The sequence below is a fragment of the Rhinolophus ferrumequinum genome, chromosome 4 (genome assembly GCF_004115265.2).
Source record: "Rhinolophus ferrumequinum isolate MPI-CBG mRhiFer1 chromosome 4, mRhiFer1_v1.p, whole genome shotgun sequence".
Taxonomy (NCBI): Eukaryota; Metazoa; Chordata; class Mammalia; order Chiroptera; family Rhinolophidae; genus Rhinolophus; species Rhinolophus ferrumequinum.
The window spans coordinates 88,280,597-88,301,417 of NC_046287.1; the positions used below are offsets into that span (position 1 = coordinate 88,280,597).

The 20,821-nt window shown below is 45.2% G+C and overlaps 1 protein-coding gene across 3 annotated transcripts in view; it reads right to left on the bottom strand.

The window, feature by feature from the left end:
- Positions 1-19,095: 19,095 nt before the first annotated feature.
- CDADC1 (cytidine and dCMP deaminase domain containing 1) overlaps positions 19,096-20,821 on the bottom strand; it is a 37,882-nt gene continuing 36,156 nt past the window's right edge. For all 3 annotated transcript variants that reach the window (XM_033104099.1, XM_033104102.1, XM_033104100.1), the window contains one exon: positions 19,096-19,614. In XM_033104099.1, the coding sequence (XP_032959990.1) occupies positions 19,541-19,614 (74 nt within the window). In that variant the 3' untranslated portion in view covers positions 19,096-19,540. The remainder of the gene's footprint in view (positions 19,615-20,821) is intronic.

Here is a 20,821-nt window from a genome sequence, read left to right on the forward strand (position 1 = left end):
AGGCTCCCACGTGGGCTCCGTCGGCACCCGGAGGGCTCACCGCCAGTGGGAGAAGGAATCCCGCTGCAGGGCGGAATCTGGGCAGGGGCCTCAGGGGCACACAGCGCAGGCACTCAGAGAAGACCAGGCTTGTGCCCCGCGGGTCGGCGTGTGGACACAGGGCGGAGGCTGCGAGGGAGCTTTGGGTGCTGTCCAGGCAGCTGGCATTTAAGCAGAAGTGATATGCAAACCTGCACGTCTGAGCGAGAAGGCTCCACAGGATGGCAGCCTCCCGCGAGGGGGCAGCGCTGAGCGACGGGGAGCCGGCACTGGGGACGCTCTAGGGACAGCGGTTGCTGACTTAGCCCTGCTCTGCGTGGGCCCTGTTCTAGGTGCTTCATGAATGCTAAGCTCAGTCCTCAGAACCACTCTAGGAGGTGGGTGCCCTGCGTTTACAGATGTGGAAGGGGAGGCCCAAAGGTGTCCAGTGAGCATGTGGTGGGACAGAGGAAGAGCCAAGATATTTAGGACTTACCATGGACCGGGCTTGGTTCCACACCATTTCTAGAACATAAGGGCGGGAAGGGGGTGCCTCACAGGCCTGAGTCCGTGGTGACAAGCTCAGCCAAGAGGGGACTGCAGGAGCAATGGTGAGTTCAGCACTGGACCAGGCAGGTGTCCCCTGCCTGAGACATCACGTGGAGAGGTCCAGGTGGCGGATGGACAAATGAGTCTGGAGCTCAAGAAAGGCCAAAAGCTCCTGATTTGGGGGATCACTAGGATTTTGGAGCAACTGAAGTCTGAATGAGGAGGAAGACATCCATTTCTCGCTGTAATCCACGCCTTGGAACCCTTTTACCTGTTTTCCCGTGTATTTTTACCTTATCCGCACTGTCAACTTACTTGAAAACTTTCTCCTCACCTGGCAGGGGAGGCTCAGGAGGAAACCATGTCCCTCTGCTGCGGCCTCGTCCTCTTGTACAGTCAGGGATGAGGGCAGCTGGGGCGCAGGAGCTCCAGCCACGCTTGTGCCAGCCCCTGTGTCCTAACTCCCTGATGGCCATCGGGGTCTTTCTAGGTCTACACCAGGCCCGGACATGGCAGAACTGATCTGTCTTTGTCTGAGCCACTTAGCTATGCCGGCCTGAGCTGGTCATTAGGAGGTTTGGTATCTCCATTACCCCAAAGACCAGGCTGACACACCATTTTAAAAGTGCCATTGGGACAGAGGGTGGTTGACTGCCCTGCCAGGGCCGGGCTGTTTCCCCAGCCCTGTGCTCTGAGGTCCTGCCCGGGACCCCAGCTGTGGGAGCAAAGGCGAGGCCCCAACTGCAGCCTGTTGTTCCCGCTGTGGGGAAAGGAGCCTCTGCCATTTTCCAGGCACCGAGCATGACATTCACATGGCCACAGCCCGTCTGTATGAATGAGACTCTGTGCTGCCCAGGGTGTGGATGGAAGGAGAGGGCCGTGCCTACAGCCTCCTGGCAGCATCTGGCAGCACCAGGCTGCCCTTCACCTTGACCAGGGACCGCTTCCAAGCAGAGCGGCTTTTTTCAGCTGTCGCTTTGCTGTATTTATCTGAATCCAGGCGTAGCTCAAAGCCTGAGCAGCCAGGAAACTGGCGCCTAGAGGAGGGGGCCAGGGCAAAGAGGGGGTGCAGGCTCTCTCCCTCACCCCATTACTAGTACGGAAGGCTCAGAATCTGGCCCAGGCGTCATGGTGTGGAGCCAGGCTCGGGTCTGAGCTGCCTGTGGAAAGGCAGTGATGAGCTTGTGGGCCACCTCCCTGGAGACAACCCCCAGCTGTCCCGGCAGCCTCAGCTCCTCCCATGCTGGATGCTGCCCCCTCCTCGGGGCTCCTCTCCAGGGCCCCCTCCTGCCCCAGGAGGTGAGTCTGTGCCAGTCCACTCACCACAGAATGGCAGCTGCCCAGGCTGCCTGAAGGCTGTGGGCTGTGGGGTTCCAGAACGTGTCGAGTACCTGCCCTGCCTAGTGAAACCCTTTCCACTGTTAGCCTTTCTCTCCCTCCACCTTCCAGGAAAGGAGGAAAGGGACAGGAGGAGCTGTGACTGCTGCCTCGTGAGCCATGCCCTGCCCTAAGCTGGGGGGGCGGCAGCTAGGTTAGGGCTTGACTCCATCCAGGGGCTGCATGTGAGGGTCCAAAAGGCTGCAGACCATCAGGCAAACAAACCCCAGCTCTAGGTGAGCCAGCCAAGAACCCGAGTTCCACAGCCTCTGCTCACAGTCTGCAAGCATCTCCTGTCTCCTCCCAGGAGGCGGACCCACCGCTGTCAGCTCCCAGGTCATTGGGAAGAGGCGCAGATCTCTTCCGGGTCAAGGGAAGAGCAAGATACACCTGGTGCACTAGGTGTTCACTGCCATGTCCTGAGATGGACAGATAGGGGGCTCCGTCCCTCTGCTGCCTCCACTTGGCACAGGAGAGAAAGCACGTTTTGTCCTTAGGGGCATATGTGGTCCTAGGAGCCTGTTAGCGCGCTCCTGCTCAAGCCTAATCCTCTTCATCATTCAAGACCACGCCATATACTGTATGAGTCAGCTCAGCTGCCATAACAAAACACCACAGACTGGGTGGCTGAAACAACAGAAATTTATTTCCTACAGTTCTAGAGGCTGGAAGTCCCAGATCAAGGAGCTGACCTACTCAGTTCCTGGCGAGGTTCTCTTCCTGGCTTGGCAGCTGCCACCTTCTTCCTGTGCCCTCACGTGGCTTCTAATCAGTGCCCCACCTTTATGACCTCATTTAACTCTAATTATTTCCATAAGGTCCCATCTCCAAATACATTCATTTCAGGGGTTAGGGCTTCAACATATGAATCTCAAGGGACAAAAATATTCAGTCCGTAACAGATATTCCTCTGAGTAAGACACACAAAATCTAGCTCAGAGGACACTGCCCACCTGAAGTGAGGCATTCTGTGTTTCAGAAGAATGATAACTAGACAAGAAGTCACAAAAAGTGACAAGACCCGAGTTAGAGCGAGGAGATTTTGATGAGACAAACAATTTCTTAGAAGGGTTGTTAATATTATTTCTGTCTTGCCGATTTCCTTGTATATTTCCTGTGGCCAAACTCCTCAAAACCCTCAATCCTACTTCACCTCAGAGCACCCCCTACTTGAGATGACAACTCTGGTTTCTATATATTCTCTGTAAAAGTTGAGCCCTTACATGCAACCATCTCCCTCTTCCCTCTCTACACACCCACACAGTTCCGTCTCCTCCAGGCTGGGGGGAGGACATCCCGACATTTCCAGGATTAATGCATCCACCTTTGCCTGAAATGCCTTTCCTTCATCTCTTCCTTACATAGCTTATTCTCCAGTTTACCGAAGTCGACCATCTTCAGTTGCTCTTTCTCTATCATCTTCTTTCCTGTTTTGTTATCCAACCTGGACAGGCCGCCCCACTAAAAAAAATTCATCATTTGACCATATTACCCTTCCTAGATGCAGCTTTTCTTCATTAATCTTTCACAGCCTCTGGGTGTTTATACTCTGACTCATCTTAAAGCAATCTCTTCTCTTGGCTCAGGATGCCCCAATCATAGGTCTGGAGGAGACTTGGGTCAGGACCTTTTCAGTTGCAAGTGATAGAAACACATTTCTAATTAGCTTAAGGAAAAAAGATGTTCACATAACTGGGAACTCCAAAGGGTAATACCAGCTTCAGGCATGGCTGGATCCAGGAACTCAAACCATGTCATCAGGACTCTCTCTGTTTCTCCACTGCCCTCTGTGTGTGGTTTCATTCTTGGACACGATGTGAGATAGTGGTCATGGGTGTTCCCAAACCAATAAACCCTCCCACTTCCCTCCTACCTTCCCCTCCCCCAGGATGTCCCAGCAAAGCTGGCTGCTGTTCAGTTTCTGCTCTGGGCCTTCCCCCACGCTATTATTTCTGCCCAGAACTATCTTCCCAGAATTCTTTGTATGGCTGCCTCTCATTCTCGTCCTTCCCCATCAGCTTAAATATCCACTCCTGGCTCCTGGTCTCCCACCACATTAGGGGCTACCTCCCAAACCAGGCCACAAACCTCCAGAGACGGGGCAATGTCTATTTTCTTCATGAACACATCCCCAGGGTCTAGCCCAGTGTCTGCACCATAGTAAATGCTCAGTGGACTTTTCTGAATGAATGAATGATTCATTCTTTATAAATCATCATTTCACTTGTGTCTTTTCCTTATCACTGCCCTTGGCACCACTGCTGGCAGATCCTGCTAACTCCCTGCCCTCTTTCTGCTCAACTCAGTCACATTCTTCTGTCCCCTCCTCTCATTCCCCACAGATGTCACCTTTGTTCAGACCCTCATTGTCATGCGGATGTCTCTGGTCCCCAGTCCGCTTCTCTGCCAAAAAACCAACCCCTTGCTAACTGCAATCCGCCCTTGCTAGCTCAGCCACGGCATTTTTATCAGTGGCCAATGGCTAACTGGTTACAGCTGATGGCCAACTAGTCACAGCTGATGGCCATCTACTACCCGAGCCAGCACCTTTTCACATGAGGCTGAGAGCCTGGAAACTGCTCTCTGGGTCTCTGTCCCCACACTCCACCCCTACAGGATTTCACCTAACAATCCACATGACAAGCGTCTTCTGCAAGGGGCCACGTGTCAGGAACCCAGCTCATGAGAAAAAGTTGCAGTCCAGTTCAAGTAATGTGCCAGGGGGTGTCCCTCGATGTCCACCTACTTTCTGGGCACAGCCAGGGTTTCTCAGGCACAGCCAAGGTGCTTACATATACTCCATGGCAGCTGTTCAAGACCCAGGATGCAAACATCCGCCAGTTCCACTACATGGTGGTACGTTCCCAAGCAAACAGTCAAGCGGTCCATTAAATTAGGGGTGGAGTCAATTCCCCATAGTCCACAGTCATTCGCCAGGGCTGTGCGTTAGCCTCACAATGTGTGCCCTCTCCGCAGGGCGAGGGCTCCAAGTCCTCCCCAACCTGGGGGTGAGGGACGACCTTGACCTCACCCGCATCTCCCACGGAGGACTCAGCAAGCGTTTCCTCCTGGACCTACAAGTGCTGCATCCCAGCTGCCTCAGCAAGTGCTTCCCAGCTCACAGGGCCGTGACAACCTTCACTTTCTCTGGCCTATGCTGGTTGGAGAACCTTCCATGTCCTCCCTCCTCGGGGGTCCAACTCCTGAGAACAGTGGCTACTGGACACCACACACTGTGTGGGGGCCACATGTCCACCTGCCCAGAGTCAGACTCCATTCCTACCTGGCCGGAAGCCTGCTCGCTGCGCCAGGCGTCCGATTGGGTGGAGGCCTCGGTGTCGGATGCCCACAACTATAGGAAGGTGACACCCACCAAGAGGAAGGTGACGCCCGCCACGGCCAACAGGGCGGCGTGCTATCCAGAGGCTCGAGAGGACCACCTATTCACCGAGGGGTCACGTTTCTCCCAAGCAGATCGTGCCTCCTGTTCCCGGCGCTACTCCTCACAGGCTTCCTGAGACTGAGCTTTCATACATATACACTGCTCCTTTACCTTTGAGGAGCTTTGGCTGACACCACACCCTGCTCGCTGTGCCATGTGTCATGCGAGGTCTCTAGTCCCGCTCCCTGCACGAGAATGCAGGACATGGTGAGGCCAAAAAGGAACACCCACGGAGCAGTGGATAGGGGAGTCATACCACTATAGTCTCGCTGGCAGCTGGTCGAGACACTCATCGTTTCTCATTTTGAACCAATCAACAGCCACCCAGTTCCCCCTCTTGCTTTCTCACGCCACACTGATGGGTTTTCCACACTGATGCTGGAGTGATTGTTTAATTAAGGGCACACGTATGATTGTCACTCCTCTGCTTAAAACCCTCTGTGCCTCCCTATTGCACCTCAGAATTGTTCTCAAGGCGCTTCCTTCTTTCAACCTCCGAGTCCTTGCCGTCCAACCAGATGCAGCTCCCCAGTGGGCCATGCTCTCATTCCGTGTCCTTCTGCACTCCCCACGCCCCATTGCAAATCCCACAGAATCCAACAAGGCTCAAATTCTAGTTTCACTTATAAGCTGGACCTGCAGCAATTTCTGGGACATGCAGCCATCTGGTGGCTAAAACAAATAACAGTCTTTACAGTATTCTTCCTGCCAGGCTCTTTCTTGTCAGTGGAATCCATGACTTGAGTGGCACAGAAGTAACAAACTGATCAGATGGCTGAGTCACGAGTCTGGGGAGGATGGATGCCTAATTAGCGGGTATAATGACGTTAGCAAGGAGTGTGACAGGCTGCAGTACTAGGCTAACTCTACCATGGCTAGATTTATAAGGATAAATGTGAAGTCCTACAGCCAAGTACAAAAACCAAACTCTAACTCTGCAAGTAAGAAGCACAGGTGCTCAGGGGTTTCTAGTAACCCTGATGCCCCGAGTCCGGCCGCATTACCTCTTGCCTGGATTCTTGTGGTACCTTCCTGTCTGGAGCCCTGGCCACTGGTCTCTCCCCATGCTAGTCCTTCCTCCACTTGGCCTGCAATCATTCCCTGGGTAAAACGTGTAGGACCTCCTGGGGGAGCTGTCATGTGGACATGCACACACAGCTTTAGAGAGATGTGGGGTTGGAAACAGCTGTCCGTGCTTTTGTGGTCCTTGAGCTCATGGGAGAGGATGGGGTCCCTGGAGAGAAGGAAGCAAAGCAAGAGGGAAGAGGGCACAGGGGAGACCCCTGGGAGGACAGGGGGAGATAAGAAACATGGGAAGTGTCATGAAAGCCAAAGAAGGAGTTTCGGAAATGCAAGATGGCACAAGGCACTAAAGACTGCAGGGACCAAGCAGGATTTGGCCATTAGGATTTGGGAGCACCTTGCCACAAGGAAAGTGGGGCAGAAAGGTAGTAGTGGTTTCTGGGATAAACAAAAGATGAGATGTTGTGCACAGGCTTTAAGGTAATGAAGAATAAAAGTGAAGTCTTTGTTTTCTGAAGGTTGGAGAAATGTATCAGTTAGCAATTGCTGCATAACAAGTCTCCCAAAAACTCAGTAAGCTAAATGAAACCAGTTATGTTTTCTGGCAGGTCTGTGGGTTGGCTGGGGGTCACCTAATCTAAGCAGGGCTGGCTAAGATGGCTCTGCTCCTTGTGTCTGGTGATGGCAGGAATGCAAGAGCAAGTGGGGACACTCAAGGCTTCCTGGGCCTGATATCAGAACGGTCATAATGACGTTGTTCATGTCATGTGAACCCCACATCACGGGTGGAGAAATATACTCCACGTTGATGGAAGGAACCTGCAAAGCCATATGGTAAAGGGTAAAAAATTGGGGCCATTGATTCTTTCTACCATGGGAGGAGACAAGCAGAGTTGGAGATGGAAAGAAAGGAGACATCAGAGAAGGAGAGACTGGACAAAATTTAGTGCATACTGTGAAAATTGTGATAGGCACTGAATTTGGAGAAGAACTAGACTTGTGTGGCTTTGCCAATGACTAGCAGTGTGGCCTTGGGTTGGTCACTGAACCTGAGACTCCATTTCATTTTCTGTAAAGTGGAAATGATCACGCCTTCCTACAGCATGGTGTGAAAATTACATGAATATAGAAAGTGTTCTACCATAAAATGCAAACCTATGAAAATGACACAGTAAGTTTCCAAGAGAGGTGGGAGACTGTCACGGGCCTCAGGAACACAATGGCTCTTTTCAAGCACTGAAGGGCATTCATGTGGAAGCGGATGTGACACAAAGAGGCCTGTGTTACAGACCAAGGACGAATGATGGAAATGAGGGGATGACGGTGGGGGAGGGGCCGTGCGATCAAAATAACACTTGAGTTATGAGTCGAGTTCACATGGCTTTAGGAGGTGGCGATTTTTCATCGCCGGGGGTGTCAGCACCGAGCCCGGCTGACCTGCTATCGTTGGAGGACACTTGAAGGGGAGTTGCAGCCTTTCGTGGGAGCTTGGATTGATCAGCAGTTCTCAGCCAAGGGCTGTCCCCCATCCTACCCCACCCCACCCCACCCCCAGATACGTTTGGTGGTTGTCCAGATGTATGGGTGATTCCAATGGCTTTTGGTAGGTGTGAGCCAGGGGTGCTCAATCTCCACTATGCTCAAGAAAGTCCAGTGGAAAACGATCACACTCAAATTGCGAACACCCCTTTAGGAACACTGGACCAGGTGATTTCACAGTTCCAGTCTTGAGAGTGGAAACGTAAGGCAGCAAGCTCCCCGCCCCCATTTCCCACAATGCCTCACTGCTCCAACTAAGGAAGTACCGGTATTTGACTTTAGAAGAACCTTAAATGTGACAAAACAAGCACAGTCACCACAGCAAAACATTATAATCCATTTCAAGAGCAAAATTATACTCAGAGTTTTATAAAACAGTCATAAATACGACGACTGTGCAAAGGGCTATGAAAAGGTCGTCAGGTACATAAATCATGGATTATTCTAGCATGTAAAGAGAACCCACTTCCCCGCTTGGAGACTCCCACATTCAAGTTAATGTGCTACCTGAAATAAATAGTACCCGTTTAATGGACTATTATTTTGTTTGCCACTTAGAACACAAACAGCTCTTTGAAGATCTGTTTTCTTTAAAAAATGGACTAGGCAATTTAAGCTAGTACATTCTTTTCCATCAGCATTCATATTTTCTCCCTCCCTTCCTCCCTCCCTCCCTTAGTTCTTTCCCTTTTCAGTTATAGTTGACATTCAATATTATTTTATATTAGCTTCAGTTGTACTGCATATTAGTTAGATATTTATATAATTTATGCAGTAATTTTCCCAAATTAGTCCAGTATCCAGCTGGCACTATACAGTTATTACTTTACTGACTATATTCTCTATGCTGTACTTTACATCCTGTGACTATTTTGTAACTACCAATTTGTACTTCTTAATCCCTACACCTTTTTCACTCTGTCTCCCAACTCCCCACCCCTCTGGCAACCATCAGTTTGTTCTCTGTATCTGTGAGTCTGTTTCTGTTTTATTTTGTTCTTTAGATTCCATATGTAAGTGAGATCATATGGTATTTGTCTTTCTGAGTCTGACTTATTTCACTGAGCATAATATCCTCTAGGTCCATCCATGTTGTCACATATGGTAAGATTTCATTCTTTCTGTGGCCGAGAACATTCACATTTTCTTGATTGGGGAGCTTGGATCAAAGTAGTAGATTTAGTAAACATTTGCTGTTGATGATGATGGTGTTTCTCTCACTGAGGCATTTTTAAAAGAAAGGGCTGACCTGCATTCTCTGTATCCCCTTTTTTCTCCCCCCTTAGCTCATTCAGAACCCACGTCATCCAGAGGCAGGAGGAGTACTTGGCCAGCGCAGGGCTGGAACCGCAGGTTTGCCTTCCTGCATGTACCAGGCCATTACCAGGCCACGAGCAATGACTTCTAGAAGGAGTTCTCAAAAAGCATGGTCTGCAGAGGCCCGATGGCATGTGATTCTGGACCGTCCTCAGGGACCAGGTACGCAGGAAGAACTGAGGTGTGTCTGTCACTCTGGCAGCAATCCCAGCCAAGAAAGGTAGAGCCTCCCTGCCCTGTATTCATTTTAAAATGTGAGCCTTCTCCCTATCAATTGCGGTTTGGGCATTTTTATAGTAGTTATAATCATGGCTGTCCCTAGCATGTTTAAGGTAAATTTTTAAACAATTTTTCAGAAACATACACTCATGCAGCAACACAGAATGTTATCCAGGACACTTCTCTCAGGTTTGCCAACTAAAATTTGGGTTTGTAGACTTGAACGACTATAACTTCTTAAGAAACACCATCAACGCTTCAGTTTGAAAGTATTTGGCCTGTTATCATTGCTATAAGCATTAGGGAGGTGAAAAGTTCCATTAGAAGTAGCAGCATTGGGAACAGAACTCTGCCCAGGGGCCAGGACAGGTGGCCTGATTTTCAACAGGCATTAACTTCGGTGGTCTGCTCAGCCTGCGGCAGCCTGTCACTTAGATGGCCCCCGATGAACGACACCTCTTGCTTTTCCTGCCCAGTGCTGACCCCTCTCACGCACACTCTGGGCCTGGCCACATGACTGGCATTGGCCAATGAGACTTCAGCAAACCTGATGCGAGGCGAGGCTGGATGGACCCGTGAACAATGGGCCTGTCCTCTCAGTGCCCTGAGCCGCCAGGTGAAGAGGCCTGATTCCCGCTGGAGGGATCGCGTGGCAGGTGCTTGGACAGCCCCCAGTTGTGTCAGAATGTGAACGGAGCCTCTTGGCTGTTCCAGCCTCAGCTGCCCCAGCACCCAGCTGGGCCCTGCTCACAGCCACGAGTTGTATGTGGCCTCAAGCGACCTCAGCCATAGGCAGCAGAACTGCCCAGCAGAATTGGCCCAAATTCCTGGCCCATAGAAAACTTTTGCTTGTTTTGTAAAAGAAAACACTTCTTTCCACCCAATACCCCAACCTGCATATGGGTCCTTCATTAGATGATGCTAAAGTGTGTAATCTCAGCAGAAAATGTCCCTTTATGAGGCCAGCCGCTTCGGCATCAAAATGAAGCAGGAATGGCAAAAGTCCTGGTCAACAGACACACTTGTATCTGAGATTATAACTATTTGCATTTTTGATATCATTGTTTTTCTGTCCTTCCAGATGGTTTCCTAAATATATCCTGCTTAAGCATGCAGGATTTTTCAAGAATGTAAACAAATACAACTTTCTGGATCCACTAAGTACAACCAATGGTGCCCTCATAACTACACTAGGAATCTGTAGGAAGTGGGCAAGAACTGAAGGGACATGTGCCTGTTTTGTTGGGAGACGAGTTCTTTTCCACGTAGCTATCTTTCCTTTATCTTCATGAATATCTATGTCTGTCTCCCAGCTAGACTATAAACTCCACAGGGGCAGGTTTCCTCTGGGTTTGGGTCCCATGCAGAGTGCCTGGCACAGTCAGTGCTCAGAACTATTTGTTATTGAGTTGTGGGATGTTTGGATAAAGAACCCAGAAAACTACCCCTGGTTATCGTCAGAGATGAAACAAAGTTGGTCAGAAGTCACGACTTGCTATACAGGGGCCCTCTGCTCACGAGTTTAAATTTCTTGAGATTTAACAGCATCGTGCACTGACAGTACCTTCGAATCTTCTGGCTTAACCCTTGCTTTTTTAAAACCCTATGAACAGGCACATCAGACTGCACAAGGTGCGTCAAGCTGCTGGAACCACCCCTACACGTCTGCTTGCCAGGAAGGGCCAGGTCTGTCTCCACGTACTCTGCGGCAAACAGGCTCCTTCCTGCACCTGTGCCCTGGGCTGCATCCTAGGCTGGCCACCTTTCGGGTGGGCATCAGCACGGAGAGGAACCTAGCCTTCTCCCTTGTTCACCTTGGCTGGGACCCTAATTTCTGAAGGTAGGGACTTGCAGAAACACAGCTGCCTTAACAGCTAAAGTGGCTGGAGAAGTATGTGTGAGGAGAGATATTCCAGGAAAAGTCTGGGCTTATGTCCTTCTGGAAAGACAGGTGCTTTCCCTAACAAATTCCTTTATGCCATGCTCACCAAGGAGCTTCTGTCCCCACATGGGCTCCCTTCTTTCTCTTTCCTCCCCAAAATGGTAGGTGGGTTTAGAAACAAACATTCAGGAAAATTAGAAACAATGCTTATGTAGCTTAGTGTCACTAAGGATAAAGTTTATGTGTATAATGAAGAGTGTTGGTGCCGTTTAGTGAGCCAGAAATAAAGCTGACCAAACTGAAGAGATTTGGCAGACGAAGTCAAGAGTTTTGCAGGAATGGTTACTTGCTGGGTTACAGTCATTCTTACAGAAGTGAAAGCTGTAACTTTAAGTGGTATATTAAAATTAAAACTGCTACAAAATGGTAGCTATATATACTCACTAGTCTTTCACTAGTCAGTTCTTTCTACCATCACATAGGAAACACAGTTTTGATGGTACCATTGCAGAAACAGATGCAGACAATAGTTCTTCACTACTTTTCTATTGTACAGAAGCATTACAAATCACTAAAATTCCACAAATTTGATTGTTGCAGACAAAAACGACACTCGACTGCATCCTAAAATATTTTTAAAATACTGTAGCCGTCCCTCACTGATGATTATTTTCCTTTCCATATTTTGAGTTATTGTCAAGGCTGTTCATAAACTAAATGGTTAAGCTTCTTGGGGAGTTCAGTAGGCGATACCCAGGTAAATGGCTGGGAGGTGCCAGGTGAGCCAGGCAGGCCTATGGTTAATAACCTAGGTCTATAGTAAACTTGAGCCTGAAGCCACCTACTGTCCCAATTCAAGCAGTGATGAGAGTTAAACACTAGATACAAAACACAGAGTAAGCCTGGTAAAGCCTTTTAAAATACACAATCAGAAATAACAAATGGGAATACATCCAAATGCCACAGTGATGTCAAACAAGATTTAACTTTCTCCCCAAAGATTGTTTTTCAGAAAGTCCACATTTTTCAGGTACACCTCACCTCTGTGGAGTCTTAAAAAACCACCCTTGGCCAAAGAACAGGTGCTTCCCTGACACAACACCTTTGGGGCTCATCCCCGAGGAAAAGATGCATAATGACATTATGGGGTGGCTATTTGTACTAAATATATTAGTAAATATATTAGTGTTATATGCAATGGGAAAGGAATTTGATGCTTAAGACAAAACATTACAGAAAATACAAAAATGGAGAAATGAACATATCAGTTTACCTCTGTTTTCTCTACAAAAATCATTAAAATGAAAATAGAGGATTTTTGTTTTCTTTTCAACATAAACTTACAGGACAAAGAGAACTGAGGACTCAGTGACGACATTTTAGAAGATGTGCCTGTGAATGTCAGGTCCCAGGAGGCTGCCGCTGCACGTGACGCTACATTGTTCTAGAATATCTGGTGCTGAGTAACTCTCGTTCACTTGGGGTTTCAATCCAACTCTTGAAACTCATTCCAGTAGTGTAACAAGGATCATAAAACAATGGCTTCAAAATTCTGAGGGAAAATCATTCCCAATCTACAATTCTATATCCAAACTCTCAATTAAATGTGAGAATAAAGACACGTACAGATACTCACAGTATCCTAGCAGTTCCTCAATAATAATCTCGTCTGACAGTCATCTTACCACCATGTACTCTTTCTCAGGAATCTTCTGATAGATATGCCCCACCAAACTGAGAAAGAAAGAAACGGGTTCAGGAAACAGGGGATCCCCAGGGTAGCTATGAAGGGAGCATCCCAGAGGACACCTGTGCAGCAAAACTAGTGAGCAGTCGGTCCAGACTGGAGATAATCAGAAGGATCTCGGAGGGATTTCTTCAAAAAGAAGAATTTGTTAGGATACCTAATGTGTTTGCATGTACTGAGAGAAGGTTACACAACTGGGAGAAGAGTCTGGCTACAGATTTGTAATAAAATAGAAAACCAATCCAAAAAAAATAAAAAAGAGATAATTTTAAAATGCAGGCAAATAAGTTCAATAAGAAAAGGAAAAGCAATCGTAGTACACAATATAACAAAACTGTGAATAGCATTTACACTGTTATAATAACAAACAGTGACTATGGATGTGACCAAAATAAAAGTATTAACAGTATCGGGAAGATGGAAGGAAGGAAGTGTGTGAAGAGGAGAGTGAGGTGCAAGGTCGGTCTTCCATAATGGAAATTCAAACAACACTGCCTAAAATTGAAAAACTATTAAGGGAAAATACAGGCATATTATTTGGAGCTTTGGAGATAACAAAGAATCAGCTAGAATCGTTGAGCCTGGTTGCCTCTGAGGAGGGGTGAAATATAGGATAGGGGGAGACTATTATTTCAAAGTAAGGTTTATAGAGCTATTTGATCATTTAAAATGTGTAAGTATAATTTTACTAAAAACCACAAAATTTGTAAAAATGGAAGTCCTTGAATTTATTACTGTAACATGTTAAAATCAGCCAACGTGTCAATGTGTATAGGACAAATGTGTTTTTACGTTAAAAACAGAACTGAAAATGGAAAAAAATTTGCTGACAATGCTTGATTAGACCCTTAACATATTCTAACTAATATTTATGAAATTATTTTACCTTCTGGACTCTCCCATTTCCAGATTTGTCAAAGGAGATGAGATCTAAGTTCCCTTGAAATCTGAGTCTACTTAAATGTAGTTCACTAAACATGGTAAATACATCTTTATGGACCAGCTTCTAAATTAAAGTACGCACAGGATAGTCCGTTTTAAATGGGCCTCATTTTCAACCGGTAAGGCTAACTGGGGCTTGTTTTACTGAAGGGCAGGATATTCAATAAATCGGCCTAAATAATAGAAAAGTTCCACACAATATTAAATAGATCCACTGGATTTTTAATAGCCAACAGTATAATTGCATTAAAAATATCATCACTTTAAGATACATGTCAAATGCTGATACGAGAAATTAAAGGCCTACTTGGTCAACCGATAAGATAAAATTTGATCATGCTGAACAGTGTGCTCTGTCCTTGCAAAATAAGCCACAGTGTGTATGCCAGCTAAGGTCACGGAGCAGGGATTTCACTTTTCTGTGCTAGGAGACAAATATAATAGATTCAGTTCTCTGCTCCAGAGGGCAAGTCAGGTTGGTTCTATATAACATCCAGCTGTGACCAAACCCCACCCCACAAATGAACTTTTGATAGATTTCTGTATAATCCAGGTAAGCGTAGCTACTCTGTAGAGCTTCCATTACCCTTTGGAAACAGGTAGAAAAAATTATTCCATGTTGAGGATGTTTACAAAATGGTCTAATTCCTATGTATCAATAACCTGAAGCACAAACAAACAAAACAAAGCAAAAGCTATAGGTTATGACGTTTACCCTTCTAAATGAAAATTGAAATGGGAGATTGCAAGTTGCTTTTGACTCATCCACTCTAAACCTAATTTATTTAAGACATCTGAAGATGGTACAGTGGAATTTGTCCTCAAGCTTTGGTACCTGACCATACAAAAAGCCTTAGGTGTCATGGTTATACTAGATGAAATGGCCCTTAAGTCTGATACAGTATTGGCACGTACCGCGTTTCCCCCAAAATAAGACCTAACTATAAAATAAGCCCTAGCATGATTTTTCAGGATGACATCCCCCGAACATAAGCCCTAATTATCATAATTGTAAGATCTGGTCTTATTTTCGGGGAAACACGGTGGTAAAATATACACTTATACTCTACTAGTTTACACTAAATAGTGTAAAATACACTAGTTTACACTAGTGGCTTTCAGCAGGGATGATTTTGCCCCTTAGGTAACATTTTTGGTTGTCATACTGGGTGGGGAGTTGCTATTGGCATCTAGTGGGCAGAGAACAGGGTTGCAGCTAAATGGTCTACAACGCACAGGACAGACCCCACAATAATCATCTGGCCCCAAATGCCAATAGTGCCAAGGTTTGAGAGAAACCCTCATCTATGTTGATTTTCTTGTGTTATAAAAACAAAGACAAAATTCTAGCAAAGGCAGTATGACTACTCTAGAATATCAGTGAAGGGTTTTCTGGCACATCATTCAGGTAGAATTTTGAGTAACTAACTCATAGCTTTAAATTTTTGGTGGAGGTTAAAAATGTGCACTGTCAACTCTAGAATATAAACCATCTTTTCACTCTGCTACTGGATACATTTTTTAAACTTCTCAGAATTCAATTTGTGACATTTGACAGTGAACATTCAATTTCCTCTATTTTAAAAAGTATCCAAAGCAAATGACGCTGTTTCCATTTGGAGCTGAAAGCTGAGCACAGAGTTTGGCTCCTAAGTGCTCAGGAGTTGAATAAATGGTACCATACATTTAGATGTCGGCCAGAAATAACAGAGGCTTAAATCCCAGAGTCAGTAAATTATAAAGGTAGCCTGAGCCATAACTCCGAATCACGTCTGCAGGTGGCTGAGGTGTCCCCCATTACCCATACTAGGACCCTTCCTTCACTATGTTGTACAAAGCATCACAGTTCAACTGTTAGGAGACCAGTCTGCTCAGCTTACAAAGAAGTTAGAAAACTCTCAAAAATTGGCCCAGGAAACCAGAACTGGGTCACCCAGGTCAGAGCAGCTGGTTATCTTTTCCTATCAGGAAAAGTATCCCAGGCTAAGGAGAATGAAGACATCTGAGAGGCAGAAGGTAATAAAGTAAGTGAAACAGACTGGTTATGGAGTCCGTCTTAGAAGGGGGCGCAATCCTGGTAACGGTATTGAGTTGCTCTTCGGTTGGCCTCTGAAACACTGCGGTCTTGCAGTAAGCGTGGACCGTCTTTCAGGAACCCAGGATGTACCCTTGAAAGCAGTGTAGAAAAGGTGCAAAATAAACCTCTAACCTAGATCTCCAAAGAGGACAAAAATTACCTATGATTAAGACTCTAAGCGTCAGTATATGTTCATGCTTCATATTGGGTACATGAGTATTTGTTATAACGATATACTTTTTTATATGTCTGAAGTATGATAGAATTTAAAATGATAGTGAAAAGTAAAAAGACTTCAGGAATATTACACATGAAATGAAGGTACTAAATGATGCTTAATCCTAAACAGCAATAGTAACAGCCGCAGCTAATTGCAGAGTGGTCACTGTTGACAAAATCAGACCTTTAAAAAAAATTGGTGTTTACCCCTTTGCGCTAAAGTGCGTCAAAAGTGAGGTGTTGTGGCAGATCCGAAAGCAGATGTGTTCGTGCAAAAAATGAAGAAGATTTATGAGAGAAGGGTATATGCAAACTAACTGAGGAAGAAAAACTCACAGAAAAGCTTTAGCAGTAAAACAACGAAACAATACACGTAAACCTGTGTGTACTCTATACGGCAGGTGTGGCTTGAACCAGGCCCGTGCTTACCCCACCTCATGTCGGCATATTCTGTTGTCCCTTGGTAGTAAACAGATGCAGGGCTATTCTTGACAAATTATCAATTTACTATTATCCTCCCAAGATGTATTATTATTTCAGTGCAAATCCTGATTTCTCAGGCCAAGGGACAAAGGCTCTGGACTGAGAATGACTAGATGTCAGTTGCCATTGTTAGCCAGGGGCTCCCGCGACAGCTCAGCGCTCTGTGCGTCCCCAGTCACTGCCCTCTCCTGCTTCCCAGTGTGACCAACTATCTCCACTGCTTTCCCTCAGAAGTTCCTCTCGTCCCTACTTTTGCCTACAGCTCCCTGGGTTCCTTCAGGACCCACCGTAAGCACCTCCACTTCTCCAAGGCTGTCTCTCCAGGACGCCCCAGAGTGTATGCCTGTCCTTTTTTGTGCCACCACTGCTCCCACAGTTACATCCACAGGGCAGCTCTCAACCTTGAAGGCCATCGGAATCACCTGAGGGCCTGCGAACAGACGCCAGGCCCCACCGGTGTCTGAGTCCGGAGGTCTGCGTGAGCCCTAAGAAGCTTCATTTCTAACAAGGCCCCAGAGGATGCGATGCTGCTGGGGCAGTGACCCCACTCTGAGAATCGGTCTCTACGGCTTGATGACATGCTTGGATCTTCCACTGGGTGGTGCCCTTCTGAGGTCAGGGAGCATTTCCTACACATCTCATCTTCAGGGTCTAGCCAATATCCAGCAGTCATTCGATCAGTCAACAAATATTTACTGAATGCCTATTATGTGCCAGAAACTGCTGTAGGCACTGGATTCAGCAGTTAAAAAAAAAAAAATATATATATGTATACATTATATGTATCAATATACATGTATAACATATTATATATTACATAATACATAAAATATATAATATATATTGTAATACACACACACGCGCGCACACACACACACACACACACACACACACACACATCCCTGCCCTCATAGAGCTTTCCTTCTGGTACTATATATAAACTCTCAATAAATGTTGAAATCTGACCAGTTGTATAGAAGGAAAAACGGCATTATCATGGCCATTTTAATAGTGCTATGGAAATATCAACTTTCCATTTCCTAATAATAGCTTTCCCCATTTGCATGTTTCTCCCTTGTGATATCCTCCCTAACACTTGACACATAAATCCGTAAACCTAGCAGTATTCCGTGCTTTTGGGTCTTGCAAAATATTTACTGATTTATAAAATATTTGATGTAGTTGACATATTAGTAAAAAACAACAAACCCAAGAAAAACTTAAAACACATATATGAAAGCAACAGGGGAGATGAAAGCAAATGTCAATGTTTTCTATTGATAAATATCAAAGAACAACTTAACCACTGGTTAACCCTAAAGGCACCTCTCTTCCCCTCCCTCTCTATTCCACACCCTGTATCTTGTGTTAAAATGTTGATGGCAGTTCTCAACTGTCTGGTATGCTGACTCTGAACTCCCAGTAGCTCTAAAAGGCCTGCTGTACAAGCAAGGGAATCTGGTTAACATTTGGATTGTCCTGTGCAATTCTGAGAAACTGGTAGGAGGCCTCGTGAAGCCATGTGATGTCATAGAAAGGAAGGGACAATAGCAAAGGCAAGCCTGATTACGTCTCTAGCCAGGAGAGCCGTTCCTCAGGATGTCCCGCCCCAGGCCTGTGCACCAGGGGCCACTGCAACTCCCCACCTAAACAAAACAGGACCCTTCATCTTTGGACTAATTTTCTGAAAGTTTCTCAGCAAAAAAAAAAAAAAAAAAAAAATATGACGCTCCCCCAAGAGCAGTTTGGACTGTGAATGAACTGACCATATGTTTACTTTCAGGACTTTCAATATTCTTAAGGTTTTAAAATGTTTTTAAAAGGCCTTGCATTCAAAGCCATGAGATACTCTGTGTTAATTATATGGAGGGAAAAATGAGCAGCATTTCTGAATGTAATTCTAAAAAGCTAGTTTCCATATTCCAGACTAAATATTTTTCTCTTAAAGTCAACACCAAATTTAAGGTTCATTGTTAGTGATTTCAAGAAGTCAGTGCTATCAAACAATAATAATGTCTCAGAATACCATTTTCCTATTGCTACCCCAAATCAGTGACATAACACCCTAGTTCAACAAATCATTGTGACTTCTACATATCGAAAGCTTTAAGAAAAAGTAATAACATTAAAAAATACATACTTTTAATAATGAAGACCAGGTCCGTCAACTTCATTTTTATGAGTCAATCTTAATTAAGTAAATTCTGATTATTAGAAAGCTTTGGGTACAAATGTGAACTTCTGGTAACTCACACACTGACTCTTAATAATGGCCAGGTTGCCATTTATTTCCCTGGAGCAATTTACTGTCACCGTCATAATCCAAAGGAATTAATATTTCTTAGAAGGTGTGTAATTGTCTACTGAGATGTGACCTCCAGTGAACCAGCCTCTTTCAAACTGGCTAATATAAAGCTAAGACATGGAGAAATCAATCCCTATGGACAATTAAACTGGTCTCATTCAATTATTGCTACCTCATTTAGTGTAACAAAAGAATACAGTACTATATTCTGGAAAACACACCAACCTCAAATAAAAATATTCTCATTAACATCATTCATATGCTAGTAATAAGTTAGCTTTCTTAAAACTTTTTTTCAACTTTTCACAAAAATCCATCCTTATTTTCTGAATTAACAAGGCTGACTTTTAAAAGTGCAATAAAAACTCTTGAGGTCTTCACTCCAGTTTAGACAGGACTTCTTAGTGGTTTCCAAGACACAGCTTCTTGTTTTGGTGGTGTTCTTCTTTCGAAAGGTTGGGTCTTACCACACCATCTAGGTTCAAGGATAAGTTAACATCAGGAAAACTTCACTTCAAATATATGGGTATTTGTTAAAGTCATATAGATTGTAAGATCAAAATAAGGCTTCAGTTAAAAAGGAATATTCATTTTAGTTTATCTTAAAATTCTCCGCTGTTGAAGAACAGATTCCAGATAACTCATTCAGGTGATACCATACCTGATCTTTAAAAAACTGGATTCACTCAACAGTGTAAGGCCAACAATTCATCAAACATTTTTTGAGGAAAGCTTATTATTTTTATTAGGCTGTAAGAAAGAAAATGCACCTCCTTATCTGCCAAGGAGAGGAGGGAACTGTCTATGGGGCAGGGAGAGCAGGAGGGAATGCTCCATCATTCCCACACTCCTCCATGGGAAGGAAGCTCATGGAGAAACCTTAAATGCATATTACTAAGTAAAAGTAGCCAGTCTGAAAAGATGACATACTGTATGATTTCAACTATATAACATTTTGGAAAAGGTAAAACTGGTTAAAAAAAAAATTAGTGGTTTCCAGGGGGTGACGAGAGGGGAGAGATGAATAAGTGGAAAATGGAGAATTTTTAGGGCAGTGAAAATGCTCTGTATGATACCCTAATGATGGATACATGTCATTATATATTTATCCAAACCCACAGAATGTACACCACCAAGAGTGAACCCATAATGTAACTATAGTCTTTGGGTGATGATGACGTGTAATGTTGGTTCATCAATCGTAACAAATGCACCACTCGGAGGAAGATGTGGGTAGTGGGGGAGGTTATTCATGTGTGGGGGCAGGGGTCATGGAACCTGTCTGTACCTTCCCTGCAATTTTCCTGTGAATCTAAAACTGCTTTAAAAAATAAACTCTTAATTAAAAACAGTAAAAAAATTACCTTTTCTACTGAAGTCTTTAATTTTTTGTAATTGATTTTTGTGTATCATGGAGGTAAGAATCCTGTATCATTTCTTCTACATGGAAAAGCAATTTTCAGCATTATTAATTGACAGTCTACTCTTACCCTGTGATGTGCATTGCCATCTCTGTCAGGGATGCTGAGCGTTCCACAGTTCAAAGACTTGTGCCACTCGAAATACCAATAGTGTGCCAACTAATAAACAGTGTTTTAACTCAGCCACTGAGTTTTTTTGACAAACACATTTTTTCATTTCTCTGCATTCTATCTGATTCTTTTCAAATTTGCCTGGCCATT